General features: G+C 48.1%; 13 protein-coding genes across 13 annotated transcripts; 6 read left to right on the top strand and 7 right to left on the bottom strand.

Annotated features, from left to right (window-relative positions):
• Positions 1 to 37: 37 nt before the first annotated feature.
• MCYG_00213 (SH3 domain-containing protein) lies at positions 38 to 3,582 on the top strand (the record flags this gene model as incomplete). Its single annotated transcript, XM_002850063.1, has 3 exons — positions 38 to 1,661; positions 1,726 to 1,788; positions 1,847 to 3,582. The coding sequence occupies 3 exons, from the start codon at positions 38 to 40 to the stop codon at positions 3,580 to 3,582; spliced, it is 3,423 nt and encodes a 1,140-aa protein (XP_002850109.1).
• A 481-nt stretch (positions 3,583 to 4,063) lies between these two features.
• Positions 4,064 to 6,662, bottom strand: MCYG_00212 (adaptor protein complex AP-1; the record flags this gene model as incomplete). Its single annotated transcript, XM_002850062.1, has 6 exons — positions 4,064 to 5,129; positions 5,186 to 5,614; positions 5,674 to 6,038; positions 6,095 to 6,170; positions 6,244 to 6,428; positions 6,624 to 6,662. The coding sequence occupies 6 exons, from the start codon at positions 6,660 to 6,662 to the stop codon at positions 4,064 to 4,066; spliced, it is 2,160 nt and encodes a 719-aa protein (XP_002850108.1).
• A 218-nt stretch (positions 6,663 to 6,880) lies between these two features.
• On the top strand, positions 6,881 to 7,468 carry MCYG_00211 (uncharacterized protein; the record flags this gene model as incomplete). The annotated part of the gene is made up of 4 exons (XM_002850061.1): positions 6,881 to 6,970; positions 7,007 to 7,056; positions 7,121 to 7,204; positions 7,249 to 7,468. The coding sequence occupies 4 exons, from the start codon at positions 6,881 to 6,883 to the stop codon at positions 7,466 to 7,468; spliced, it is 444 nt and encodes a 147-aa protein (XP_002850107.1).
• Positions 7,469 to 8,008: 540 nt separating this feature from the next.
• MCYG_00210 (DUF1077 family protein) lies at positions 8,009 to 8,698 on the top strand (the record flags this gene model as incomplete). Its single annotated transcript, XM_002850060.1, has 3 exons — positions 8,009 to 8,152; positions 8,224 to 8,564; positions 8,623 to 8,698. 3 exons carry the CDS (start codon positions 8,009 to 8,011, stop codon positions 8,696 to 8,698), a joined length of 561 nt encoding a protein of 186 aa, XP_002850106.1.
• An 87-nt stretch (positions 8,699 to 8,785) lies between these two features.
• On the bottom strand, positions 8,786 to 10,284 carry MCYG_00209 (kynureninase; the record flags this gene model as incomplete). The annotated part of the gene is made up of 3 exons (XM_002850059.1): positions 8,786 to 9,225; positions 9,275 to 9,737; positions 9,796 to 10,284. The coding sequence occupies 3 exons, from the start codon at positions 10,282 to 10,284 to the stop codon at positions 8,786 to 8,788; spliced, it is 1,392 nt and encodes a 463-aa protein (XP_002850105.1).
• A 203-nt stretch (positions 10,285 to 10,487) lies between these two features.
• MCYG_00208 (metallo-beta-lactamase superfamily protein) lies at positions 10,488 to 11,771 on the bottom strand (the record flags this gene model as incomplete). Its single annotated transcript, XM_002850058.1, has 4 exons — positions 10,488 to 10,873; positions 10,928 to 11,305; positions 11,352 to 11,499; positions 11,610 to 11,771. 4 exons carry the CDS (start codon positions 11,769 to 11,771, stop codon positions 10,488 to 10,490), a joined length of 1,074 nt encoding a protein of 357 aa, XP_002850104.1.
• Positions 11,772 to 11,930: 159 nt separating this feature from the next.
• Positions 11,931 to 12,576, top strand: MCYG_00207 (hemerythrin HHE cation binding domain-containing protein; the record flags this gene model as incomplete). Its single annotated transcript, XM_002850057.1, has 2 exons — positions 11,931 to 11,997; positions 12,041 to 12,576. The coding sequence occupies 2 exons, from the start codon at positions 11,931 to 11,933 to the stop codon at positions 12,574 to 12,576; spliced, it is 603 nt and encodes a 200-aa protein (XP_002850103.1).
• A 655-nt stretch (positions 12,577 to 13,231) lies between these two features.
• On the top strand, positions 13,232 to 14,243 carry MCYG_00206 (HesB/YadR/YfhF; the record flags this gene model as incomplete). The annotated part of the gene is made up of 2 exons (XM_002850056.1): positions 13,232 to 13,561; positions 13,878 to 14,243. 2 exons carry the CDS (start codon positions 13,232 to 13,234, stop codon positions 14,241 to 14,243), a joined length of 696 nt encoding a protein of 231 aa, XP_002850102.1.
• Positions 14,244 to 14,772: 529 nt separating this feature from the next.
• On the bottom strand, positions 14,773 to 16,309 carry MCYG_00205 (eukaryotic translation initiation factor 3; the record flags this gene model as incomplete). Its single annotated transcript, XM_002850055.1, has 2 exons — positions 14,773 to 15,894; positions 15,969 to 16,309. The coding sequence occupies 2 exons, from the start codon at positions 16,275 to 16,277 to the stop codon at positions 14,773 to 14,775; spliced, it is 1,431 nt and encodes a 476-aa protein (XP_002850101.1).
• Positions 16,310 to 16,982: 673 nt separating this feature from the next.
• On the bottom strand, positions 16,983 to 18,781 carry MCYG_00204 (conserved hypothetical protein; the record flags this gene model as incomplete). Its single annotated transcript, XM_002850054.1, has 4 exons — positions 16,983 to 17,480; positions 17,544 to 18,101; positions 18,272 to 18,293; positions 18,729 to 18,781. The coding sequence occupies 4 exons, from the start codon at positions 18,779 to 18,781 to the stop codon at positions 16,983 to 16,985; spliced, it is 1,131 nt and encodes a 376-aa protein (XP_002850100.1).
• A 1,948-nt stretch (positions 18,782 to 20,729) lies between these two features.
• MCYG_00203 (uncharacterized protein) lies at positions 20,730 to 22,021 on the bottom strand (the record flags this gene model as incomplete). The annotated part of the gene is made up of 2 exons (XM_002850053.1): positions 20,730 to 21,916; positions 21,976 to 22,021. The coding sequence occupies 2 exons, from the start codon at positions 22,019 to 22,021 to the stop codon at positions 20,730 to 20,732; spliced, it is 1,233 nt and encodes a 410-aa protein (XP_002850099.1).
• A 2,427-nt stretch (positions 22,022 to 24,448) lies between these two features.
• MCYG_00202 (prephenate dehydrogenase) lies at positions 24,449 to 26,515 on the bottom strand (the record flags this gene model as incomplete). The annotated part of the gene is made up of 7 exons (XM_002850052.1): positions 24,449 to 24,604; positions 24,692 to 24,823; positions 24,884 to 25,480; positions 25,541 to 25,689; positions 25,762 to 25,873; positions 25,967 to 26,027; positions 26,418 to 26,515. 7 exons carry the CDS (start codon positions 26,513 to 26,515, stop codon positions 24,449 to 24,451), a joined length of 1,305 nt encoding a protein of 434 aa, XP_002850098.1.
• A 385-nt stretch (positions 26,516 to 26,900) lies between these two features.
• MCYG_00201 (40S ribosomal protein S14) lies at positions 26,901 to 27,668 on the top strand (the record flags this gene model as incomplete). Its single annotated transcript, XM_002850051.1, has 4 exons — positions 26,901 to 26,986; positions 27,049 to 27,121; positions 27,229 to 27,389; positions 27,457 to 27,668. 4 exons carry the CDS (start codon positions 26,914 to 26,916, stop codon positions 27,606 to 27,608), a joined length of 459 nt encoding a protein of 152 aa, XP_002850097.1.
• Between the last annotated feature and the right edge of the window lies 1 nt (position 27,669).

Raw genomic sequence — 27,669 nt, 5'->3', positions numbered from 1 at the left:
CGCTGATAATTGAAAACACTCGATACCAGCCTTCCAGATGCCCGCGGTACCCTTCACGGTCAAAGCAGTGTTCGAATACACCTCAGAACATGAAGATGACCTTAATTTTTCAATTGGGCAGATCATTACAGTGACCGAGGAGGAGGATGCTGAATGGTACTATGGCAACTATACCGATGATGCGGGCGCCAAACAAGAAGGCATCTTCCCGAGGAATTTCGTCGAAAAGTACGAACCTCCAGCCCCTCCACGGCCTACGAGGCCTACGAGAACCCGGAAGGAGTCTGAAGCCACGCCTCAATCTCCACCGTTAGCCTCTGAACCGGGTGTGCCTGATATCCCACAAGAGGAGCCTAAGAAGAGGAGTCTCGATCTGGGTTATACTGGTGAGACTGCTAAACAGAGTCCGCCTGCTACATATGAGGCGGCCAGAAGCTCTGTTGCTCCCTCATCCCCGCCTTCTCAGAAGCCTGTACCACCTCCGCCTGCAGCACCTGTGGAAGCGCCCGCCAAAAAGGCTCCACCACCGGCGGTTGCAGAAAAACCTACTGTTGGTTCGTTTAGAGACCGAATTGCTGCTTTTAACAAAGCGTCTGCGGCTCCGATAACACCCTTCAACCACAACACTAATACATCAAGCTCGTTCGTGAAGAAACCATTCGTTGCACCACCACCCAGTAAAAATGCCTATGTTCCCCCGCCAATTGAACCTCCACAGACATATAGGCGAGATGAGCCCCAGGAAATCCCATTACCAATCCGCTCTTCTGAACCCATAGACACAACTGAAGCTGCCGAGGAGGAACAGCCCAAACCAACAAGTCTTAAAGAAAGGATTGCTCTGTTGCAAAAACAACAGTTAGAGCAAGCTACTCGACATGCTGAAGCGGCTCAGAAAAAGGATAAGCCGAAAAAACCATCGAAAAAGAAGGCAGAGCCTCAAGAGCCTCTTGAGCAGCCCGAGGCAACGATGGGAGTAGAACTGCAGAGAACTGAGACTTCAGAAACCGCAAAGGAATCGTCAACTACAAGTGGCCCCACTGAGGATAACAGCCAGCACAAACACCGGGCTTCTGTCTTACCGCCTGCTAGAGAGCTCACCAGCGACACTAATGACGCCGATAATTCAGCAGCTGGAGATACCGAAGAGGCGAGTGAAACTTCAACAAGCAAGGAAGAACTGGAAGAAAAGGCATCTGAGCCAAGACCTCAGAGGCACACCGAAGACGATACCCGCCGAGATGAGAATGAGTCTGAGGAAGAGGAGAGTGAGGAGCAAGAAGAAGAGATAGACCCTGAAATCAGACGGCGAATGGAGCTTCGTGACCGAATGGCCAAGATTAGCGGAGGAATGGGGATGATGGGCATGTTTGGTGCTCCAGCTGGTCTACCAGGCATGCCCACCAGCGGATATAAAAAACCAAAGGCCGCGTCAGGAGATACAGGAACCACGGATCAGCAACCAGACCCACAAACGTATGCTCCTCCTGTTCAGCTTATGGCTCTTCCGGGGATGCATTCTAGAAAGCCAGAGGAAACACCCAAAAGCCCACCTGCAGTTCCAGAAGAACGTAGCGAAGCACCAGTGCCTCCCCAGTCCTTACCTACAGATTCAGAGGATATTCCGGAAGATGGTAGCGAAGAACCGGTCACACCACATGGTATGGTCATACACCTTTCTTGTCAGCTTTCTGGATACTGAACTAACCCACTCGCAACCCTTAGAACGCCCTGTACCTCCTCCTCCAGTAACCCATAATCTCCCTCCTCCACCACCTCCTCCAGAAAGTAAGCAACAGCTTTCCCGTTTTTGTTTCCCCTGAGCTTCTATTCTAACGTACCTTAGCTCGACCCGTCCCACCTCCACAAAGAATATTGACTTCTCCCTCTCTTGGGACCAAAGCTGACGATGAAGCCGTCTTATCTCCAGTCCGGCCTGAAAAAGGTGACGAGGAAGCATACCTTGCAGGGAATGAGCCCCCCAGGAGCGCACGCCAGTCTATGGACCAAACCATAGGTTCATCTCCTATATCATCTCCTGTGTTAGGGCCAGGAAAGAGGCAAAGCCAACCGCCTCCTCCAGTCCCGTCGGCCCCCCCAGTGCCATCATCATCCCAAGCTCGCCCTCCCCCTCCCCCTCCACCAATGGATCCAATCCCCCGCAAATCTACAAATGATAGCAGGATGAGTTCACAGACACCGACTCGTCTAGCTGGCGGTGATAGCGAGGAAGAGATAACAGAGTATGAAGGTGACTACGATACGGATATAGCGTCCGGTGCCAAACACAAAGATGCCCTGAAGGCACATGCCCGCGACTCTAGTGTAGATGAAGGGACATTAGCGGACTCTTTTAGCCCGCATTCACCCAGGAGCCCTATAGAAACGCGGCCACCAATCCCACAAACGGCTCCTTCAACGGCTGCCCCTCGTTCAGCACCACCACCTCCTCCCCCTAGCCAGCCACCAAAGGCTGTACGACAGTCGGTTGATATGCCACGAGCCCCTCCACCTCCGATCCCTGCTACAAATATGTACAACCAAGAGGATGATGTCTATGAACAGGGACGCGAGGAAGTATCTGACCAGTACAGATACGATGCACCACCTAGTGTTCCACCTCACCGGGACCGAGGCGAATCCCAAATCAGACAAGTTGAGGAGAATATGCCATACGAAGCACCACAACACACTATGGCTTCCCCCCAGTCTTCACGTCCATCTCGAGGCTCGGCTGATCTCCTACGAGGGCAAACAACAACACGCCGGTCCATGGACATTTCTCGGCCATCGATTGATCAAGGATATATTGCAAACGATGTAGATCTTGCGTCTGGTTCCCTCTGGTGGACACAACCAAATACTCCACCTCCGGTATTCCAAGGTCGACGAGACATTCTCTTCGAAATTGAGGAATCCTCTACGAACAAGCGAGGGGGCAAAGTCACCGTATCAAAGGACGTTTACATCCTATTTATGGACTACTCTCAAACAATCATATCTGCACAGTTTGATTACAAAAATCCTGCCGATGTAGCGCTAGAGCAGCGCCACGAACCACCACCGCCTCGATTACGTCAAGATCAACTTGAGGATGCCCACGCCCAGTTTGGTGCCCGCATCTCGGAATCAGTGGCCGCAAAACAAAACACTACTATTGGAGACGGTACACCCCATGCTCTCATCCAAACACTCCTTTCTCCTCTCAAAGATGCCCTCCTCCCAGTTGGCGTCCGCAGCTACGGCGCCCTAGTATATGCCAACCTCGCTAATGCCTCCGTCCAACAATTTGATGAAATCCGTCCCGGCGATATAATCACCTTCCGCAACTGTCGTTTCCAAGGCCACCGCGGCACAATGCATCAGAAATACTCATCTGAAGTAGGGAAACCTGACCATGCCGGGATCGTATCTGATTGGGACGGGACCAAGAAAAAAGTACGAGCCTGGGAACAAGGTAGGGAAAACAAAAAGACGAAAATTGAGAGCTACAAACTAGGAGACTTGAAGAGTGGCGAATGTCGTGTTTGGAGAGTCATGTCTCGTACCTGGGTTGGCTGGGGTGGAGAGCACAAAACCTGAGGTTTTGGGACAGCTTTGCCCGTTTGATCTCGGCACCGTCCATCCATCGTATGTGACATTTGAATTTCTTTTGTGTTTTTGCTCGAACATAGTCGAGTCGGCCACTTTTTTGAAATACGAATTTGTTCATGTATGCAGAGGAAAACGACGTCGGAATACCATGTAAATGAAATCGGTATTCCTTTAATGTTGTATGAAAGTTCGTCCTTTTTCTTTTTTCGCAGCATTTGTCCCTCTTATACTAATAGACAGCATTTGATTCCAATTGAGATATTTTGGTTACCCGTTGAGAAACTATACACATTGCAAAGATTATCTATTTCAAAACTCCACCTGGCATATACATAAAACGCACCCCAAAAGAAAGAAAAAAAAAATGATGCCTTAATCCAAATGACCGCTTGCTCAAACAAATCATCTTTCCCTGATCCTCCCGTACCCTGTACCGGTACTCGTGCCGTCCCGACCATGCTTACCAGTTTTATATAAGTAGTAGCTCTCCTGTGGCGCCGCCCATGTTGTGCTGATACGCCTGCTGCTGGTTCTGGCTAACAATATACTGGCTTTCTGGTGCGGTTCCTACCATATCACCACCATGAACACCACCGCCCCCTAGGCTCATAGCTGCCATTTGATCAGCTACCTGGTCGTTCCCGATTCCGGCAAAGTAGATGTCCGCAGCATTTACAGCAGCACTGATATCTGGTTTCTGTGCCATGTTGGGGCTTTGTGCCATGGGCTGAGGGTTCGAGTTATCAACTTCCTGGCTGGGTGATAGGAGAGTAGATAGTGGGATGTAAAATGGAGCATCTGAAGAGTCCTGGTAGGTAGGCTGTTGGAGAGCAGGACTTGGAGCGAGCCGTTTTGGTCTTGCGAGACGGAAGACCTGTTGGACTGGCTTGAGATAGACTGTTGCGAGAGTGCCGACATTAAGGCATAGTTCCTCGAGGGTCCTTGGGTCAAGTTTCTCTCTATCAGCTGTTATAGGTGGTTTTTCGCCCATGACAATCTTTCTAGCTGTCTCTGGGTCGGTAGAGAGGAGGCGCCAGTACATAAAGCCTCTGTCCCTAAGGTCAGGGTCATCCGTCTCTTCAGTACACCATTTCAAGACCTGCGGAACTAGTTCTTGGCCCTTTGTGGGACGCTGGATGAATAGCTTGACAGTAGCTGTGAGGAGCGCTAGTTGCACTTCTACTGGTTCGTCGTGGAAGGTAGCCAGGTAATCCTGTAGGAAAACATCTGAGTTATCAATCCTGTCTGCATACTGACCAATGATCCATATAACGGCAGCCTTGGCTTCTGGCTCGTCCAATTCATCGATATTCTGGATGACAGTGCTGATGATTGATTCGTACTGGTTAGGGTATTTCCTAAAGATGTTCCGGATCACGACTGTAGCTTCTTGCACGATATATGGGATTTTAGCATTGACTAACTCCAGCAATGTCTCGATGCACTGCCTTGACGCGGATTCTATCTTAATCGCTAGCTTTCCAATCGCGCGTACGGCTTTTCGTACAAAATGAACATCGATCTCGGTAGCGTACCTGGAGCAATGATCAGATGAGATGTTTGAAAGGCGTATTTGATGAAAACCACTCACTCTCGAAGCTCGGTCAAAACCACCGAGATATTATCCTTAGTGGCCAACATAAAAATCAACTCTAGTTTAGTCACCTTGACGTATATGGGATCATTATATTTGCAGAAGAACACCCTGATGTCATTGCGCAACACCTCTGGCCGCCTCTGTAAGATCAAAATCGCATTACGCAGTGCCAGGTACTGGACTTCAGGTCCCTTGGATAACAGAGTGACCAGAGGTGGAGAAAGCTTTCGGGAGAGGGATGTGACTTGTTTTTCGTCCGAGATGTAGTTCATAAAATATAATATAACGCGGATGCACGTTAAGACGACAGAGGAGTTGGAATGTGAGAGTCGGGGTGCGACTCGTTCAGCTAGGAGGAGAGCTTCTGAAGATTCTCGGGGAACATAAGACATCAAGGCCTCGAGTATGTACGTCTGGCACCACCTGTAGAAGAGTTAGCCCATGCCACGCAGAACATAATACGGAATGGTACAGCCACGCACTCTGAACAATCTGGCAAAATGGAAATGATCTTGGAGGCATTGGTATAGTCAATTGTCAGAGTGATGGATTCGCTCCGCTCCCAAACATCTATCAACGCGGCCAACGCACTCGATACGACCGTTGGATTCTCGTCTTGTAGCATATTATTCAATCGTTCAATCAGGTCTGACGACTCAACCAGTCTTCTGTCGTGGTCATATAATTTGGCGACTGCAAACGAAGCCGTTTTGCGCACGTACGGGTCTGCATCGGACATTAGATGCTTTAGTGGCTGAACGGTTGCCTCGACGAAGTCTCTGACATGAATGTATGATATCGTTCGTAGGGCTAGGGCTCGGATCAAAGGGTTGCTATCACTCATATCCTACCCTACCGTCAGTATCAAGATCGGGGGGGTGTGTAAGAGAAAGGGCGTCGTACAGTAAGTAGCAGAGGCAACGCTTTCAGCGCTACCTCTGGCTTTGTTCGAGAGTAATTGACAAGAAATAGGAAGCACCTATTGTCCGTCAGCTTTTCCCCCCCCCATGCCACAACTTCTCTTTGTTTTAGTCCCCTCCTGGTAAACATACATTTTCTTGATCTCCAGACTCGGTATGGTCATGCAACCGATAACGTCCGGGAAGAGACCGATCATATCGTTATTGCTCATGGTCATATTGGCGACTATCTTCTTCAGCGTGATCTTCTTTGCGGAATGGTTCTTGTCTTTCTTGCCACCGCCCTGCAACTCCATACGAAGCTCGCTGACCTTGCCCTGTGCAGTGTTAGTTTTCTGACCAAACGACCGAGCTGCTCCATACTGAAGGACTATCATGCTGCCGGTGTTGCGCAGTGGCACAGGATATAAGGGTGATTGTTCCCGCCGGCATGAGGGAGGGCGTAGGGAGAGGGAGGAGTGCCTGGAGAGGGTATCGGCGGGCAGTATATATCAAAGAAGAATGCAACGTACCCTCGCGAACAGCTTCGCATCGCCCCCGCTCGAGCTCATCTTCCTTGCGCGCCTAAGACGAGAGCGGCTCGAGATGTCTGGTTGTTACTGGATGGACAGCAAGCGGATGGTCACATGTAGGGTAGGCCCCCTGGCGAGCCAAGTTGTACTGGCAAAGTCGTTTAGGGGATTGACGAGTACTATGGCCGGAAAATCCGGGCGTGTTTTAGTATGTCTGCAGAGGCGTTTGGTCTCTCTTCTTCGTCTTCTTGTTGATGATGCTCGGGGAGGCAAAAGAGTTGAAGGATCGCGAAGGGGAGCTTCCTGGGAAGGTTGGTGGACTTTTTTTTTTTGTTGGTGTTTGTCTGGCTTGGAGGTACTTCTGGTTGCTAACAAAATACTAGGCGCCGCAAGTACCTCGCGACCTTCTTTGCATAGTAGTGAGGACCGAACAGTGGGCCCGCAAGAGCTCCTTTAGCCCCGACTGAAATCGCCCTTTTCTTTCTTATTATATCAAGAACTTCGCCTATAAGATTGAAGAGAGCGTGTGTCAAGAGCCGAGATGAGACTGTAGCCCGTTCAAGTGCATCTTACTATAGAGGGTTCTACCGCTCAACCTGTCTGACACTCTACATGTTGTATGTAGACAGCATGATCCCGACAAGAAGCTCTCAGCGGTGCATGGAAATAATATACCAATGCATCGCTATCCTGGCTATCGGTTAAGTAATAGCTGGAGATCTCTCTCTCTCTGTAAGTCTGTATATGTGGGAAGTTTTCTACTTTCCAACAAGAAGAAGAAGAAGAAGAGGAAGATGGAAGTTTCCAGACTAGGTCATCTGGGGCCAATATCAGACAGATCGTGATCATCTCCATCCTCAAACTACCATTTCGTGCATAAAGATGAAACACCGGGAAAAAGGCACAACTCGGGGAATGCATTTTATAAGGTGTATGACAGGTTGATTCGTCACCTATATCGCCGCATTCTGCGTTGAGGACGCATATAGATACATCGATCACATCGCTGTTGTAGTTACTCTTGTATGTATAGAGCATCCAAGTATAGGAATCAGGGGCAATATAGCAGTCAATAGTAGAACTGCCACAGATCTCAACATTAGCTAGCAAATACAGCAAGTTCTCGTATTATCGACCATCGTCAGCCATATATGTACTACACATATTATTTTCAACCCTTTTATCCTCTTGTACATTGATACTGTCAATGTATAAACATATAAATGGTAGGCCGGACTTACATAATCCTATTAGTCATCCAGGAAGCTCGAAAACATCCAAAATAAATGAATATCAAAAGACGAACTTCCAACATCTATTTCTATGTACTGGGATACGTCTTCCACCCATCCATAAACCCCACGCTGTGAACATATATATTCGTCATGGCTGAAAAGATGAGCATGTTTCCTCCTCCCCCTCCCCCTCAATGGGCCGTCGACATGAACTCCGCCGCCCCCAGCAGAGCACCAAAATCCGCCTCCTTCCCTGATCCTCCAGGCTACTCCGCTCCTAAGCCTGTGTCCAAGGTACATATAACCAGTCAAATATATACATATACATCTTATCCTAACGTGTACTTCTCCAGCAACGCACGCAGCCGTCGTCAAGCACGTCCTCAGCTCCCCGTAAGACCGAGACCGATGCGCTTAAACTGAAGAAAGCATGGGAACTAGCCCTGGCTCCAGCTAAACAATTACCGATGAACGCTATAATGATGTACATGTCTGGCAACAGTTTACAAATATTCAGTATCATGATGGTGTTTATGCTTTTCAAGGGACCGATTACCGGGATAATAGGGACAAACGCCGCTTTTGCCAAGTTGGAGTCGGAGAGTATTCGAGGGCAGATGGTGGCTGTCAAGGTCGTTTACGTAGCGATGCAGTGTGTACTCTTGGCACTGGGTGTATGGAAGGTCAACGGGATGGGGTTATTACCGTAAGTTGGATGTCTACGGGTTTTTTGGACCTTCGCTAAAACAACACTCTTTGGATAGGACGGCAAGATCTGACTGGTTGGCGTGGGAGACGGAACGAAGTCCGCTGGAACGGGTCTATTTCGCCTTTAAATGATATAGAACGAGAAACTCACAATTAAAAACGCTGCAATTTCTACATGGGATTAATATATGTTTATGTATACTTTTGGTCCAAACCATCCTAGCTCGCGGTTGCTTCATCACATGCCACTCTGAGCTCACGAACAAACAGCCACACGTCCTCAAACGAGTTATACAGTGGCGCGGGAGCAACACGAAGAACATCAGGCCTTCGCTCGTCCAATACAACACCGTTCCTCAACAGGCAGGAAAAGACAGGGTCCAACAGTCCTGGTCTCAGCAGGAGACTGAGTTGAGCCCCTCGCATATCTGGATCAGAGGGTGTGATTATGGTAAACGGCCTCTCGGACGTGGATGGGAATTCACTGATGATAAGATATTCGAGGTAGGCTGTCAGATGGACCGACTTGCGCCTGAGAGCTGGCATGGAGGCTTTGTTGAACACCTTCAGAGACGCAGTCACTGCCGCCAGGTCGAGGGCAGAGGGGTTAGAGATTTGGTAACCTGCCGCGCCAGGACGAGGACGGAACTCTACCGGGCCTATTAGTGACACAGTCGAAGCTGAAACCAACCTAGAGGGGCAACTTACGATTGTCCATGATGAAGCGAGAGCTCTTATCGCTCCCCCACCAACCTGATAACCGTGGCCTAAAGCCCTCTTCGGTGACTTTGCCATGTTTCTCGTGCACAAACAGTCCAGCCATCGCTCCGGCCCCTGAATTCAGATATTTGTACGAGCACCAGGCAGCAAAATCGACATCCCAGTCATGGAGCTTGAGTTCGACGTTCCCTACAGCATGGGCACAGTCCCATCCCACCATCAGTCCCTTGGAATGCGCATAAGCCGTGATGGTCTCCATATCAAAGAATTGACCAGTATAGTACTGGATGCCGGGAAGGAGGATGAGAGCAGCTGTGTCCGCGTGTGCATCAATGACGGATAGGATGTGAGACGTCTCGAGATATGGGAGCTCCTCTGAGGTGGGTTCGATGAGTACCATCGTGTCGGCTGAGTCAAGTCCATGGTGATGTGCCTGCGATTCAAATGCGAACTATCTTTCAAGTCAGCAGCAGCAGCAGCAATAAAGAATGGAAACATCAAATTCCTACATGATCACTGGGGAAGGCTTTCCCCTCGAAGATGATCTTATATCTTTCCTTGGTAGGCTTGTAGAAGCTAGCCATGAGGAGGTGCAGGTTGCCCGTCAGCGTGCCCATGAGAGCCACCTCACTTGTCTTAGCACCTACGAGCGGTGCCATGAGCTCCGCAGCCCTATCATCGATGTTCAGCCATTCTGCTGACAGCTGGTCGGTGTGAGGTTCGGTATGGCCTAGCACCCCCTTGAGGGCCCATGATCGCAAGTAGGAATTGACATGGGCACTTGTCGAGGTCGGCTGCAGTCCGAGCGAGTTCCCGCAGAGATAGATAGAGCTTTCATCCGGCTTACCGTCTTCCTCTGATACAGCAAGGGTGGTGCGTACCAAATCCGCCTTGGAGGGAATAATGAATTCGTCGCGAAAGGAGCGGAGAGGGTCAAGCTCGTCAAGATGCCGGGCATATTCCCGTGTGAGGGAGCTGGGATCCTTGCTGAAATCCATTGTATCCAACTAGTTACGACAGCGACAATCGGATGAAATAGGGTAATATATCTGCCTCATCTAGATGTAACTATCCTGTAATGTAGAACACACTCTGTGTATATACCCGAGAAGATGGGGACATTTTCTCCCCCCCGCTTACTAACCGTCTCAAGCCGGTAACTTAACCCGACGGTGAAATTTCCGGCAAACCGATCAAACGGTCAAGATCCTGCCGAGCTGCAAGGTACAGAGCGATCACCAGCAGGCAGAGGCTGCTCAACAAAGGTGAGTCTGGCACCGACAGAGCAGGGGAGCAGACGACCAGGCATGGCGCTCTCAATGGCCATCTTGACCCTCCAGCCTGAACAGTGTCCTGGGATGAGGAAGCGTGGGTTCAGCGCTTTCAGGTCCTCCACCGTCGCTCGCACGGTGGCCTCGTCGCTGGTCGCCAGGTGGTAGCCCCCTATTATCGCAAAGATATCTTTTTCTTCTTCCTGTCTTTCTTCTTCTCCTCCTTTCCCTTCTACCCGGCAGCTTCTTCTGGCGTGTTTTGCTGTGTTTACGACACCAGCATGGCTGCATCCCGTGACCACAACAAGCCCTAATCCTGCGTATATAATCAGCATAATATGTATATTTAATTATATAATATATTACTCACCCTTTACTTGACACGTGATCACGCGCTCGTCCGTGATCATTTCATCTTCTTTCCATCTTCCATTAGCATCTTCGTCTTCGTCAAGTCGCATCCCTCCTTTGAGGCCCGTCTCGTACTCTGTCACTCGCGGTATCATGCCTGAGACATGGAACATCCCACCTGCCAGGTCGTGTGGCTGCGCGTTCTTGTTCACCGTACCGCCAGCCGCAACCATTTCATGGAACTCTGGATCTGCCTGGAGGGATATGATCTCTTCGCCTAGCTGGAAACCGCGATATTTAGGCCGTGAGGGATGGACATCTACCGCTATTCCCTTAGTGCTGTGGCCTGAGGACTCCTTGGCGTCTTTGATCTCCGAGATAGCGCGTAGCATGCCACCTACCCACTTAGTTATGTATACACGTAGATATACGAGAGGAGGTACCTGAGTGGTCTCGATGCCAGTGAGAAAGCACTATGGCCTCTATAGATGCTAGATCAACGCAGAGTCTCCTCGCGTTGCGTTCCCATGCATCTCCCTCTGGCCCAGCATCAAACAGGACGCTCCTCTTCTCCCCTCCTATTGTGCCCGTCTTCACGCCGTCAGCTAGTGTCTGGTAGATAGACATAAGACAAGAAGTACCAGTAGGATAGACAGCCCATGTGCTGCACAGCAGATGCTTTCCATCTTCAGCTCGCGGACTTCTTCTTCGCCCCTGCAAACGACGGTGGACTGTCGCGCAATGCTGCCAAGCGAGCCATGGGAGGAGATGGAGCCTACCGTCGTGGGTGGCGGAGGAGACATCACATCCAGGTCATTATCGATGATCACCGTCACTTCAAGGCTGTCGAGTTGGAGCGACATTGTTGATAATACAACCTAACGTTAATAGATAAAGCAGTAGATATCTGTTCTTTGTTGACATATTGTGGAACGTTTAAATCCTTGGGTCCAGCCTCGTAACCACTCAACGTCAACATGACGTCAAGGGAAGTTACCCCCTCATATATATGTCTATAGATCATGAACGCACCCGAAAGGAAAAACCGATTACCAGGTTTAATTCTCATATTCAAACATAATCCAAACGGTAAATCTACTACAGAGTCGAGACATCATGTCGTCTATCACAGATACGATGAAAGCAGACCACCGGGAGCTGCGAGCCGACTACACCAAGACCATCAACGCCGCAGACGAAGACTCCATGACTCGCCACGGTAATAAGTTCACCTGGGACCTAGCCCGTTACACTGTCGCAGAAGAACTCGTCGTCTACCCAGCTATCGAATCCCACATGGACCATGGCAGCGTCATCATCAACCGTGACCGCGCTGAGAGCCAAAGGATCAAGCAGCTACTCGCTGCCTTCCAGCCGCTCTCCGCCTCGGACGCCCAGTTTAGACCTACGCTGGACGAACTCATGAACAAGATGAACATGCATATCGAGGAGGAAGAGGACGAATACCTTCCTTCGTTGGAGGCAGTGCTGGATCCAGGAGAGTCAGAGCAGTTGGCCCAGACGTTTGAAAGGACCAAGGTGTTGATGCCGACGAGAAGTCATCCAGACGCAGCGGTCGAGCAGCCTATGTTTGAGACTGCAGTGGCCCTGGTACAGGCTCCTATCGACCGTGTTGCGGACCTTATAAGGCGATTTCCAGAGGAGTAGTTTTGTATCTTCATCTTCATTTCACTGTTTTGAATGCAAAATACACCCCACTCAAGTAATAATCAACCTGTTAGCATCTTGGCTTGATTAATAAAATACGTAGTCCTAAAATATATTCACATTTAGCTGCCCATGAAATATATGTAATCAATATATGCTTAGAGCAGCGCTGTAGGTACACTTGGAGTTTTCAACCTTATAAGGACTAGAATAGCAGGTTCCTATAGTGCGTGAGGGTATATATATATATTGCTCCATATTCCGGTCAACAAAGAGGAGCCGGTAAATTCCACAGGAAAATGAGGATCCGACGTCCTTTGCGCTTTTTGATGTCGGAAAATGACAACCCCGCTCATTATAAATATTTTTAATTGCAGACATGCGATCAGTCAATGGATACCGCATCCTCCGCTGTTTTATGTAGCCGTTTTGATGCTTTGATGAATCCATCTGTTCTTTGTTCAAGGAATATCACGTGATAAAATTAATAATCACTACTTATTGTCCAATCAACAGCGAAGTTTTTCGAAGCTTCGATCTTATCGATTTCTCATCTTTAATATTTTTAGTCTTCAGCCAGAATAAAAGACAAGAGCAAGTTGCTCTTCTCGTTTTTTGATATAGATGTTTCTCAGCATCTGTATTATATATCAGCATGTCGGCACATAGCCTCTTTTCTGTGTGTCGCTCACGAACCGCCGCCGTATCCCCGCAAATCATCTTTATACATCTTCACAGTCGTACCGTCGCAACCGCATCACAGACTCTTCACTCTCCTGTTCGAACCATCCCAGCATATCTCCTCTCATCACAGAGCCAATGGCGACAACAGAGGCCCTTCATGGCCTTCATACGGCGGCCGCGTACGCCTTTGGCCGCCTTTAGCACTTCCGCCGTAGCTAACGCGACAGTCGTAACGCTGAATCCACAAGTGAATGAAGATGGAGAGCCGCTTCTTGTTTCTATATCTCCCCGAGCCGCGAAGGTACGTTGAAATGATATTTTTGCGGAGGCTATATTATGCGTGGCCGCCATATATACGCTCTCCTCTTCTATGTCTAGTACATACGAACATAGGAAGTGGAAAACAGAGCTTCCCGTCCGCTCAGCTGTACTTAAGCCACTTGCCGGTCGGTTAGTAGTTGGGTGGGTGACCACCAGCGAATCCCGACTTTCGTATGTCTTTTTTTTTTGGTCTTTTTTTTATCTTTTGTTATTTGTTTCTACTCAATGCTATCAACACTATACTGTACCAAGCTGGTGCCTCTCTGTGTTTAAATATCGCTAACTCATCTATCTAGCGTCTACGAGAAATTACCAATCCTGCTGCGTCTCCGTCCGCTACTCAAAAGGAAAACCCATACCACCACCTACGCATTACAGTGACTAGTGGAGGCTGTCATGGCTTCCAGTACTTGATGAGCCTAGAGCCTAGCTCGAAAATCAGTGAGGATGAAGACACCATCTTCGAGGTACAAGAGGACACTCCAGATGCTGCCCCTGGAGGGCAAGCAAAAGTCGTCATGGACTCGGCCTCACTTGAGCTATTATCAGGCAGTACGGTCGACTACACCACAGAGCTTATCGGCAGCCAGTTTAAGATCGTCGATAACCCGCGTGCCTCAAGCAATTGCGGGTGTGGAACAAGTTTTGATATAAAGGAATAGGTATATAAAGTGGATGAACAAGTGTTAATCATTAGTATGTAGGATATTACCCGTGACGGACTTATGCTATATTAGAACCAGCAGACCTTGCGCTTCTTAATTATACATATTTGCACACATAGGGTAGAGTACGATGCTCCCTTCTCAATGTGATACCAGAGACAGAAACTTATTGCAAGAACACATAAAGATACTCCTTTTCATTCCGTATCTACTGAATCCAGCAATTAATATATCAATAAAGTGATAAAAAGTCCAAAGTCAAAACAGAAGATAAAAACGCCTACATGAATGGCCATGTTCCTTGCACGTCCAAGAAACACGGCAAGATCAGCCAGCGTCTAGAAATCAAGCAACTGGACGCAGAGGAACCATTCTTTTTTCATAACTAAACATGACTCTTGCCTAAGCTAGACATTAGTTCCTAACCGACACCCTCAGGGAACACATAAAACCGTAAATGCAGAGATGCAATGCTCTTGTCCCGCTTTTCCCTTCTATCCAGCTAGTGGAAAAAGGTAGCCTCGACTTAATACGTTCTAGCAAGGTTGCGTAGATACCAATCAACAAGCCTTCGTCCGGCCTTGACCTCGCTGATGTGAATCAGGTTGCCTTCGATGGCATAGTCGAGATCCCCGGCGTTGACAGCTTCTCCATCCAATAGTCCACCATCTACCCATCGAATTTGTCGGCTTCGTTGCTTGTTAATCAGTAGCCAGGCACGGAGTTGATCGGCATCGATCTCTAGGAAACCGGCAAGCTTCTTCAAGTCCATAGTAGTGTAAAGCTTCAAGTAAGACTTAACAGTAGGGTTGAACAAGGTATTCTTGACCTCATCCATGAAAATGGCAGTCTGGTGATCGACAGGGTCGACATTGAGGGATGGGTTGTCAAAGTCTGGAGGAGTGGGGCTGATGAATTTGGGGCAGGCGGAGCGGAACAGCTCTTCGAAGATGGGCAGGGCGTCAGGACGGCCGCGCTGGAGGCGGTTGAACTGCTCTCCATACTTCTCGCGGATGGCGGAGTGAATGGTGTCGTCGAGGCGGGTGGGGTGGAAAGCAACGCAGATGGCGATCAAGGCGTACATCTGGTCGTTCTTCTTGGCAATAGCATCATAGCCGTCACGGCCCTTTTGGAAGTTCTTCGTCCTTGAGACGTAGACGAGGATGTGGCTGAACATGCGAATGGCATCGGCGTAGCGGCGCATCATCATGTAGGAGAAACCGACATAGTAGTATGTGGTAAAGTGGGCGGCCATGACACGGGCAAACATGGCCTTCTTGTTCATCTCAATGTCATCCAGTGTCTTGAGGGCGAGACTGAAGTCTCCGAGAAGACAGTGCACACGTAGCAGGCCGATAATGGAAAAGTATCCCAGCATTCGGTATAGAGGGCGAGATCCATACTCTCCCGCAACAGCCATGGGGTCCTCATTTCGTTTTATGGCAGCAAGCTGCTCGTTGATCTGGGATCTCTGGATGAGCGAGTAAAGCACGTTAAGAACGGAGTAGCAGCCCCATGTGTTTGGGTTCTCGCGCAGCAGCTGTGCTTCTTCTTCGTTCGAGCCAGTACGAGCCACTCGGTTTCGATATCTGCAAAAGGACTCGAATTGATAGATGAATTCGTCAATCACATCCCACGCCCAGAAGTACTACCAGACATAAATCGTCAGCTCGGCCTCTCCAAAAAGTTCACGTCCCCTTGTTATCTCCGGACAGTACATACCGAGGGAACTTCTAGATCAACTGGTCCATCCGAGTTCAGGATATAATGGAACAGACTACAGTAGTTATCGTAGCTTGCAAACTTCGTCTCCAGTGTGGCCTGGTATTCCAGCGGGGTGGCTGCAGCCGCTAGCTGGGCCTGCAAGTCCTGTGTTTGTGATGTTGCGCCTAGGGAAGTCGTTCGGTCCAATTCACTCATGCCATCGTCGAAATGTACCTGCTCCCTGTAATCATTGACGAGGGCTTCCTCCTCGACGTCAGACTCATCCTGAAGATTAGGGGGTAGGCGCCCGCGGTTATCTTGCGACATTGTGTGTTCGTTCTTGTGTGTGTGTGTGTGCGGTGATGGACGTTTGTGCGTGAGACCGACAACGATCCGGAATCAGTGAGTCTGAAGGGAATAAAAGCACAGCAGCTGCCGGTAGAGCTGGTTCCCCTGTATTCTGATGAGCAAGCTGTCTTTAATGGCTGCTCTCGACTCGAAGTTATTCTTGTCGTTCAAATTGTGATTTTTTGGCTGGTTTTTTTTTCGCTTCTATCTTTTGCTTATCTTAGTGCGGGTGGTGTCACGTGATAGTTTTTACGGTGCGGTTGAGATGTAGAGATATAGATAAAGGTAGAAACATACAAGAGAAAAGGGAATATCATGAGAGAGAATGGACGGATAGTACTGTGGGAGGCATGTAGATACGGATAGTTCGTACAGGTTGCAATTTGTTTGAGGCTAAGGCTGAGATAGTAGATAACATAGGGAAGAAGTAGGTAGACTAAAGGTAATGATTGATGAAGCATGCCAAACACAAAATGAGAGAAATTGGAGATGCTAAAGTGCTAGAATGAAGAGACGATAGAAGGTAAGGAAACGTACAGGGTATCGAATAAGAGTAAGATGATGAGAAAAAGGGGCCTGAAGGGATATTACAATGTCTGATAAGAAAACAAAAAGAGTGTGGACAGGCCGATGAAGGTGACCCTGAAATTGCAAAATTTGATACCATATTGATCGTACGATCACTTAGACGGCAATCGTATTGTTTCGCCAGCTGATCCCACCTCCTAGGGGGGTATTGCTGTCCATATCATCCTGATCATCTGACTCTTCCTCAGACTCGTCAAGATGGAGCATCTGGAATCGATTAGCCATGGGATTCAATGGCTTAGCTGCGCGCGACAGTCCCCTGACCGGTGCCTCTTTGATCCTAGGCAGTGGACCTGCACACTCATCATGATAATACTCGATCCTCATGATCCGGTACGGCATGCGAGACATCATGCAGTTACGAGCAAAGGAAGCCTTTTGGACAGAGTTGGTGGAAATATAGACATTTCCATGATTGAATGTGAGGCTGACGATGATGAGGTTGTGAATATGTTTCATATCCTCACGGATCATCGATTCAGTAATGTTTGGGTGCACGCCACGGATGATGAGGTTTCGAGATGCTCCATTGGCCATCTGGGATGCAAGGTATGTTGATAGGGAATACTGGCGCTCGCCCCAGGATACGTCGACCTAAACGTCTTTGTTAGCGCGCAAAAACGTGATGCATAGGCGTAAAAAAAACGTCAGCCCTACCGGTCTATCCAAGATACATAGGTTGCAGCGTTTAGCATAGTTATAAAAGTCCTGTGCTGCCTTGGTATCCGCAAAGGAGACACTCGCCATGTGGTCTCTGGATCGAAGGAAAACATCCACCAGAGCGCCTCCCCGAACAGCTGCAGTGATATCCCTATGCGTTGCTCGCTCAGGGACATTCTTGATCGCTACGGTACGGTTCTCACCTCCATTTACCGACTGTTTTAGAGAATCATGGGTGGCAGGGCCTTCTCCATGGATCGGTAACTCCAATCTATCATCGCTGGGAAGGGAGTCATCGTCGTTATTATCAGTTGAGGCATGGTTCATCGACGATTTTGCTTCAGGATAGACAAGGTTTGTCGACCTCTCATTGTAACTTGCTTGATGTGCCCCTGTCCCTGGCCTCGAACCCACTTGCGTAGAGTACTTGTATGCTGGTTCAGCCTCCTCGGTGTATGGTGTTGGCCGATGAGATAAATGAGCGTTCCCCTTGGGGGGAGGGCCTCCGTTTGAGATAGGCTCTGCTTGTGAGCTGGTTGGGTCCTTGATGAGTGTCTGTTCAAGCCGTAAGCTTCATGTCTGGGTATAGATCCACGATAGATGTCTTCTCACTTCTATAGATGACTGCTCCACCCCTCCCTGAAAAAGAGCTCTCTTCAGGTTCTCTGTACGCAAAGTCATAAGTATTCTTCTTCGATCTGATGCAACCTGTGGACTGGACGTACCATATTCACGACACTTGCGAATCTACATATCAACATAATCAGCGCGAGGAGAGCAATGACCTATCCCGTCACAGCCAGATTCACGAACCATATCATCATGATCAGACTTCAGTATTGTCACAGTGGAAATATTGGACGGGGTATCGAACTCGGAAGACGATGCATTCTAGGAGAAGAAGACGGTGGGTATCGGTCAGCTCGGAGAGCCACAGGAGAGATATAGAACTGTTTATTAACCAGGGGGGAACCGTAATACGCACACAGTCAGCCCTACAACGTAGCAACGAGCGTGCAAGTTAGCCGTGCGACCTGAGCAAAAAAAAAAAAAGGAGAGGGAGAGAGAGCAGAATGTGGGATGTGTTTCCATGGTCGATTAAGCTGGGGAGATTTGAGTATATACAACGTCCCTCGCACATAGGATCAATCCAACCCGAGAGTAAATAACATATCGACGTACCGTCTAAGCAAGGTTTCAAAGTACTGCTTCTCAATTGTCACATAAGATGCCATGGTCACTGTCTCTCTGTCTCAGGAGGTTGTCAGTCAAGTGCCTCTGCTATCCAGGAGCGAAGAGAGAGAGATCACACGGAGGCAAAGCTTCGTGGGCGCTAAAGCGGACGCCAACGACAAACAAGCCACAGAAGATTCTAACTATTGGAGAAACGGGTACATGACATGCCAACAGCGTCTAGGGTGTCTGCACAAGGATCATGAGCGGACTTACCAGCCTGTCGTGGAGTTGGTGGGCATGAGTGAAGGAGAAGAAGAAGTCTGGGGAAAGCTCTCTCTACACGCTCTCTTTTTCTACTAACTAGTTATTTAACTACATAAACTACTGTAAGTTGATACGAGACGAAGAAGCTTATCTACGCTGACGGCTCGCATAGTAACTACTCTGCAACAGCCCACCACGGCTATCCTATCGCATCTAAACATGTCCTTGTTTCGCCTTTCCAGGGCTGTACAGTGAAGCGACGGCTGTGTTGTCAGCGTCTTGCATGCCCGGCTTATAGACACATCGACATATTCTACCTGGGGCTCCTCTACCCATCCATATAACCGTTAGGTATCTCTTACGCTGGACCCGTAACAGATAGCTTAAGTGGAGGGGATACTTTTCGCAGGTCACCTTGTAACAGTGATCACTCCACTTTTTGGATAGATGGCGTGTCTCCAGGAGAAGTTTTAGTTAAAGAGCGTTAGTTAAAGCCTCCCCTGAAGAGCTTCTCTAGTGGTTGAGCCAGCCTCCTAACTAATTATACTTCTATGTCTGTTTTTTATCCTTTCCGGCCCGTAACTAACTGAGCCGCAGGCGTTTTTAAACGAGCCATGGTTCCTGGATGAGAGAGGCCAAAGGGACGGCTTCACGGTTGACCTTATTCTTCAGTCTACCCGAACCTACTTGGTAAACAACCAATTGAACTGACGTCATTCTCCGGGCGTTCTTAGGCGCAAGATATAAAATGGAGGATGTCGTGTGATGTTCTTGTCAGGCATAACAGACTTAAGGTTAACCGCCCTCAGAAGCACGGATATGCTATATTAAGATACAAGACGGATCATCTATCACAGTGACCCTTGGTAAGCCTATCCCCTTGAATAAAAAAGGCCTTAACTAATAGCCAACAGTGCCACCTTCTGATTGCCGGCCTATCATTATTTCTGGACCATCCAGCGTGGGCAAAGGGAGACTTATGTCAGAGATTGGTTAAATGTCATCCTTATATAATACACCTGCTATGTCCCTGCTAGATATTGATAAAATTATTGTTAGCGACGACCCGGAGGAAGTATACTACGAGGCCCTTGCCTTTATACAAAGCTCTGGTGTCGTAGGTTGAGCGACGAAAACCAGTGGCTCCATTATATATGTACAGTCTCGAGAGCTGAATAAAAAGTGCCCTACATAGTATACCATATGACGACAGCACGCCAGGGCGAAGAAGCAAATACTCATACTCCTGCTAAGATCTACACGTCACGGCCCAGTTCGACCCCTAGATACAAATATGGCCCTTCTATAATGGCATGGTTACTTGAGGAAGTGTATAGTGAGGCATTATATTTTATATTTCCTTATTCCAACTAAATCGTGGACAGGTCTACCTCCGATAAACTACTGCCAGGTGTAAAGGAAACTCAACATATGCCCCTAAAATAAGGGGAATGTTATGGTTTGCATGGACGCTGAAGGTCCCAACCCTTCTACTTCTTCCACAGATATATCGAGGATTGATATATCAAGATACTCATTCTCAACCCAGCCAGAGCTCTCTGAGGACGATGAGGCCGGTGGCTGTGAAGTGGTCTCTTCCCCCCCGTCACTGTCTGAAAGTGTGCAGATTTCTCTTGAATAAGACATCTTTCTCTCTTTGCCATATTCCGTACACAAAAGGGGCCACCTAACTCCGGAATCAAACGCTCCTTCTACCAAATTTGGTCGTTGGCAACACACTCATTACCTGTCAACAAGTTCAACCGCACTTCCCTTTTCCTGCTGGAGAGTTCCAAAGTCCTCCTTTGTAGGCTTGGGCTTTTTTGACATGAAGAGAACCACTGAAAGGTATACGGCAGTCATGATGGCTGCTATGATGCAGTATGCAATCACACCTGCTCTGGGGACACCGGGGTTGCCGATTCCACTGAGCTTGAGCCCCAGGCCGCCGTTGACAATGGCAAGGACAAACACACAACGCCCCAGCCAGGCGTGGACGATGCCCTGAACAGCACGTGTGCCAGTCTTCCGGAAGTGAAGATGCTGAAGCAGCCCTAGAGCAGGCTGTAGGAGTATGATGCAGGACATTATAACGATTCCGATAATGGCGTGTGTGGAGTCCAGCTTCTTCAGATCCTTAGCCACACTGACACCGAGGCCGAAACCGATTATCGAAGCAATGAGAGAGACTATCTGGAGAGGAGCGTGGATGCGAGCGACGGTATTCTTGCCTGGAATTAGGTGTAGAGTCAGAGCAAAGGATGGGAACATGATCAGGAAGACGATGGACATGAGCAACCCGTGAGCAGACCGCTTGGCTATACGGCCTCCGTCAGAAACAACGGTGCCGGCAGAGCCAGAGTCGGGAGTGTTGGCATCGTCCGATCCGAATGGGTTACCGTCCTTGTCGTCTCCAACGGCCTTGGTTAAATCTAGAGTGAAAGCTCCCATGTTATCATGCATCGTCAGGCTCTCCGAAACATCATTCGACTTGATAGAGGCGCCCATCTTGACGGCCCAAATCCATGAACTGGCAGCGTCTGTTGGATCCATACTTCCTCCTTCCCACTTCAGGCAGTTATCACATTGAACATTCGCTATCATCCGTCCCTCAGTGATACCGCTGCCGTTGAGAAGAGTGACTTTGGTCTGAGGGTTATGCTCCGGCATGAATTCTCCCAGTCCCGCTCGCGCGGAGAGCGTAACGTTGCTGGGGGTGGCTGCGGAATAAAGCATGAAGATATTCGAACCGGCCATCTCTCCTCCTTGGCCTAATCCAACCCATTCTACGCTGCTTGGTGCTCGGATCTGGAAGTATATCGGCCCTTGCTTGGAAGCCGCCGTGGATGTGGGTATATTTACTCGGAATCTAACATCTCCTGAATTCGGCGGTCTGAATTGAGCGGTCTTCGCGGCTTCCACCAGGGAAGCTATCAATATGTTAGCATATATGCATACCACTAATTAATCAGGGCCCCGTAAAACCTACCGGCGGCAAGAAGACAAACTCCTGCAAGAGGCGATTGGAACTTCATCGTTATGTATCCTTTTTATTTCAAATCCAGCTTGAAATTGATGCGCCAAAAATGGAAGAACCGATTTTCATGCAAGGGTTTTCTCTTGGGAGAGGCGCTGTCTCGATATATATATATATAACTATCTATTTAACTAGAGGCTACTATTTTAGATTAACGCCGAAACTGGTATAGCAAGGGACCGGCCCATAAGTTCTCAGCTTCGGATAAAGAAGGTCTCTTACAGGGTTAGGTTCTGCAAAAGAAAAGAAAATCAGCCCGATCCTGGACCACTGTACTATGTATGTACATCGTTGGTCACGCCCAATAATTGCAGCGGCTTCAAGAGGGTTCTAGTTTAATCTGCCCGATAGTCGTGGGGCCGACTCAGGGGCATCAACCCAAAAGCCTGGCTTTCATCGTTGCACAGCCAGCCTAGATCTCTATTTGGAGGCCAGGGAAGGTTAGATAGCACAAGTCGAGGCGCAGTTTTCTTAACCGCTAAGCATTTTCATGACGCGAGGCTTGGTTGTTTGATCGACTTCTTCGATCGCCTTGTCACCTCGATTATTAGCCTACTATGGAGTGTTCCATCTGGCTATCATCACATCGGCCAAGAGATGCTCAAACCAATAGCCTCCAGCCGTTTTGTCAGACAAGAAGAGATAAGACTTGAGCAAAACTCTCAGCCTCCCCTGCACTACCCCAAGCCTAAAAGCAATGTGCCCCCGAAGCCGATGTTGCTAGTGAACACACATGGCTTCGTACTGACAGATACCGTATATCAAGTGGAGGGGGGGCGGGCGGGAGCCGGACAAGAAGGCCTCTGCGTCCAGCAGCGTGGTGGTACCTCTGGGGTCTTCACTTCCCCCCCGGTATCAGTGAGTTCTTCTGACAGGTTCGGTTAACTGATCCCATATTTGTAGCAGATTGCATGAGACGCGTGTATCTCTTGCATGGTTCTGAATATCATTCTGTCATCAGTCTCGTGGCGATTACTTTTTGCCTTGCAGGGAACATGGAAAGAGTCGGCGGTTCATGTAAGTATATATATAAATATATATTCCACACCAAGGCAAGCAGATCTGATTTGCTGTCTTTCTCCAATTCTCTAACTGCTGATGTGTGTGTGTGTGTGTGGACGAGTAGGGAGCAGAGACCCGGTTCACCCCTTGCAATGAAACACGAGCCGTTTGCATTCAACTTCCCGAAGGCGTTTTTTCCAGGGATCCAGGAGTTTCTCTAACGGCCCGCACTCATCATGTCTGTCCAAAGCAAGCACTTGTGGAATCGTTGTTATTGATTGATCTTTGTCCAACCAAGGCTGAGTCGCTGGCCATACGGCACAAAGGACGAAGTTTTGTCCGTCTTTTGGAGCGAATCGTCGAATAATACCGAATTTTATGCTTTTTTCGGTGGTTATAAAAACACAAGCTGGGTGTAAATATGGGCGTTGGTTCTTAGTTCCTGAGCAAGCTTCCGAGTTGCATAGTTACAAGCGTTGTGGGAATGAGGAATCAATCTTAATCCTTGGATGGTGTTGCAGGGTCAGCTTATTGGCAGCTCATATGCAACCCCGGTTCTAGGCTCGACTAATAAATATTCAGCATACATAGTATGGACTTCAAGAAAGAAATAAAGAAAAAGAAAAAGCGGCCAAGGACGGTGTGTTCCATCAGGATCCCGTTGTTTGTGGCACAGCCTCAATATTTGTAGCTGATTGATCTCCCTGGACCATGGTATGTATATGGGACTTTGCACTTAACAAGCATTTCACCTGGACACATGAGCTATGCTTGTTGCCAACTAATATTGATGGAGCAAGAGGATGACGGAACGAAATCCCTTAATGTCTATATCGGATTTGTCATGCTGACGGGCAGCGTGGGATGGTCGATTCACTCATGGGTCTTGGTGGCGAGTATAGATGTCAATAAGATCTACTATAGCTTCTACGTGTAGTTGGATGTCTGTCGAGGCTAGGATATGCGGGGAACCCCCTATATTATCTATACTATAATCTATAAAGTTGAGTAACAGATTATTATTCGGGTTCGTGAGATATATCATTATAGATGTCAGTGAAACCAGGGGAAAAAGAACGCCGCAAACTCTGAAGTAAGATATGGGCAGGCCAAATGTATGGATACTAGCACTTCTAATGCTTTTCTTAAGATTTGTCGGATGAAAAGGCGGACCACCATGGTCAAGAGAGCCAAGGCGGCCTCCCCAGACGTGGACGCGAAGCTCAAAACATGGATTCCCCATGCTCCATGAACCTCTAATGCCTGGTAGCCGGTATGACTCTGGAGAAATAATATGGAACAGGCTTGGCTATGTAAGCCCTGGTTGAGTAAAGAAAGAAAAAAGACGGGTTGCGTTTTCCAGGAGCTGCGCCATCATCCCGTGGTAGACGTTTGCACATACCCAATTGAGCATTATCACGGTTCAAGATGGCTTTGATGTCTTCTCCAGGATGGTCTTCATCATCTCGTTGCCAACTCGGACAGCCTCGGGGAATCTTGGGGCGAAGTAAGACTGTATCTTCTCGAATCTATCGCGATACGACTCGAAATCTCCAAAGGATACGCATTCCGACCATGCCTGTGGTTAAGGCTGTTAGCTCGCTTTTCTTCCCATAACCCAAAAAAAAAAGGTCTAGATTAGAGATAAAAAAGGTAAATGACTGACTCGTGCTGCAAAGGTAAACTCAAGGTCGTCAGATCGGAATGTATTATCCTTGATTGCAATATCAATCACTTCATCCAAAAGTTCCTCGTTCTGAAATAGGTACTCTGTGACTCCGAGCCAGAGGCGGAAAAGCTAGAATTCCAAACAGTGGGTTAGTATGAAATTATTAAGGGGCGCGCTGTATATACTAACAGGAGTTGAGCAGATCATATGGTCGTAAGGGACAATTCCCAGTTTCCACCAACAATCAACGATAGCAAGTAGACTTAGGTGGTTATTTGGCATCCTTTCCGTTCGTCCCTTAGATAAAGAAAATCTATCCAGGACGTTATCTTGGAGTAATAGATCCTGTTTCGCGGAACTGCTCTTAAACACGGCCTTTCTGGCGGTCTTTATCCGCTTCGTCAGTTCTTCACGGTGTCCGCCTAACATCAGTTTATACAGCTCCGTTACTGATTCCGCATATTGTCTGATCTGCTTTTTGGCGGAAGGATTGAGTATAGCAAGACCTGCATAGACGTGCCATTTGTTTGCATATATTCTCAAGGTGATATTGATCTTTACGTTCTCGATGCCGCCAACATAACGGGGAACCTCCCACGGGAACTGGCTGTTTGCATGCCATGCGGTTCCCATGCTTAAAAACGCAGCATGGGTAACTGCTTGGGTATCTGCGGTGATCCGATCATGCATCTCTCCACTGAGATAGACGTATTTCGACTGGAAGGACTTGAAGATGCATTCAATGAATTTTAGGCTCTCATCTGATGCCCTGTGCTGGATTAAAACCTGGCGACCATATTAGATATATGCATCAAATCAAGTAGTCAGAATCAAGTCCTCATTTACCAAAGGTTGGCCTCTAGGGTTGACGTTTGGTCCATGTAGTGAGTGGCATGAGATTATCTCCACGTCGTTGGGCAGATATTTCTCGAATGCTTCCAATTCAGGGGCCTTGCAAGAGGTCTGGCCTCCTACAATCGCCCCCAATTTCGTAGCTTCAATATACTGGTCAGATGTTTCCATAGGGTATTAAATCAATAGATTCTTGCCTAGGAGAAGGGACGTACATGGTCCATATTCTTCGACAACAGACGCAATGAGCTTCGCCTCTACGCTGTAGATAATATAGTCGCTTATTCGAGAAACAAGGTGCCCATTTGGAAGTATATTGATACTGGTCTACAACGGTATGAATAAATATGATAATTAAAAAAAATAGAAAAACTAGGGATATATAAAGGCATAGCTGGATAGGAGCAGCAGCCGACGTACATCATTTGCAAACTCCTCTCTCAGTTTATCATAGCTGGTCGGCTTATCACAGGCGTTGATTCTATATGTCAGGGACGTATTAGCAGAAAAGATATTACCGGTTGCAGCACTAAGGAAAATCTGTAATCACCCATCAGCATATATTCAGTACGGATATACTTATGAATTGGTATGAAGAGAAATAGAGAAAGTGTTATTCAGACATAGTAATGTTTAAGGTAGCAAGGTGTTTACATCAGTGACAACAACGAGCCAACCCCAGCCACAAGAATAGCGGTAGGAGAGGCGCATTGCCGTGCTCGAGCCAAATGCGCTCATGTCATCATAGGAAGCTGTCAAAGAGGGCCAGATGTATGATCAATGTGAAGGGGGAAGAATAAAATAAAATGAAAACATACCGATTAAAAGCAGAGACAGAAGGTAAGTGAGAATCTCGTGAGTTGAGAATTACCTCCAGCCGGCTTCACTCAGACGCTGGGCATACATCTTGCCCATATCGCCCATACCAATGATCCCAATGGATCTGTTTTCCTGGCTAGGTGTTGCCATCGCAAACGGTCTTTTTCTTGTGCTCTCTGGTGGTTAGTGAAGAAAGTGAGGTCTGTCTTTTTGTTTTCAAGATAGATGAACAGGTCGAGTTACTATTTAATAGCTGACTTAGTTCTCTGTTGTCTAGCTGAAGGAACTCAACGTCTTCCTTTGGTTGATCCGACTTGAAAGCTGCAGTTGAGAAAGGAAGCAAAATTAAATACTTTCTTCTGGAAGTTTTTTTCTTTCACTTTATTATATAATCAAACATTAGTCATCAAAAGTCATATGATTAGGGCACACCCCACAAAGCCCTAATTTGTATCTTTTGATGGTTTTGAAAGTTGATTTTGGGTCGCTTTTTCTTCTTCTCTTTCTTGAACCATCCACAACATCCTCGATCCATCGCATCATTCAAAATGGCCCCCAAGAAGAAGACTGACGCTAAGCCCGCCAACGAGAACGTGTCCCTTGGACCTCTCACCGGTGATGGTAAGACAACTCTTGAAGCAGTTATTGTCAATTGAAGATGCTTGGTTGCTAACTATCTATAGGCGAGAATGTTTTCGGCGTTGCCCGTATCTTCGCCTCCTTCAACGATACCTTCGTCCACGTTACCGATCTCAGGTCAGTATTTTATTTATACCAATCTGCGCAACTTAAGCTGTTGGATACAGACCTGATGGCAGTCCAACCGATAAGAGATAAGAAGCTGATATATCTTTCATTCACAGTGGTCGCGAAACCATCTGCCGTGTCACTGGTGGAATGAAGGTCAAGGCTGACCGTGATGAATCGTCTCCCTACGCTGCTATGTTGGCTGCCCAGGATGTGGCCGCCCGCTGCAAGGAGCTCGGTATCAACGCCCTCCACATCAAGATCCGTGCTACCGGTGGTACGTATAACACGCCTTGAAATTAAACCTATGAGATCAGCTGTTCATATGCTCACACTCTATATAGGTAACGGAACCAAGACCCCTGGCCCCGGTGCTCAGTCTGCTCTCCGTGCCCTTGCTCGTTCAGGTATGAGAATTGGCCGTATCGAGGACGTCACCCCTACCCCATCCGACTCTACTCGTCGTAAGGGTGGTCGCAGAGGTCGTCGTTTGTAGATCTATATCGCCTTTATCTCCTGGTTATCCGATCCCGCGGTTGGTATCAATGGCGATTGGA

This window comes from Microsporum canis, genomic scaffold (genome assembly GCF_000151145.1).
Source record: "Microsporum canis CBS 113480 supercont1.1 genomic scaffold, whole genome shotgun sequence".
Taxonomy (NCBI): Eukaryota; Fungi; Ascomycota; class Eurotiomycetes; order Onygenales; family Arthrodermataceae; genus Microsporum; species Microsporum canis.
Note: the sequence above shows the minus strand (reverse complement) of the source record. Positions and strands in the feature narration are given on the sequence as shown.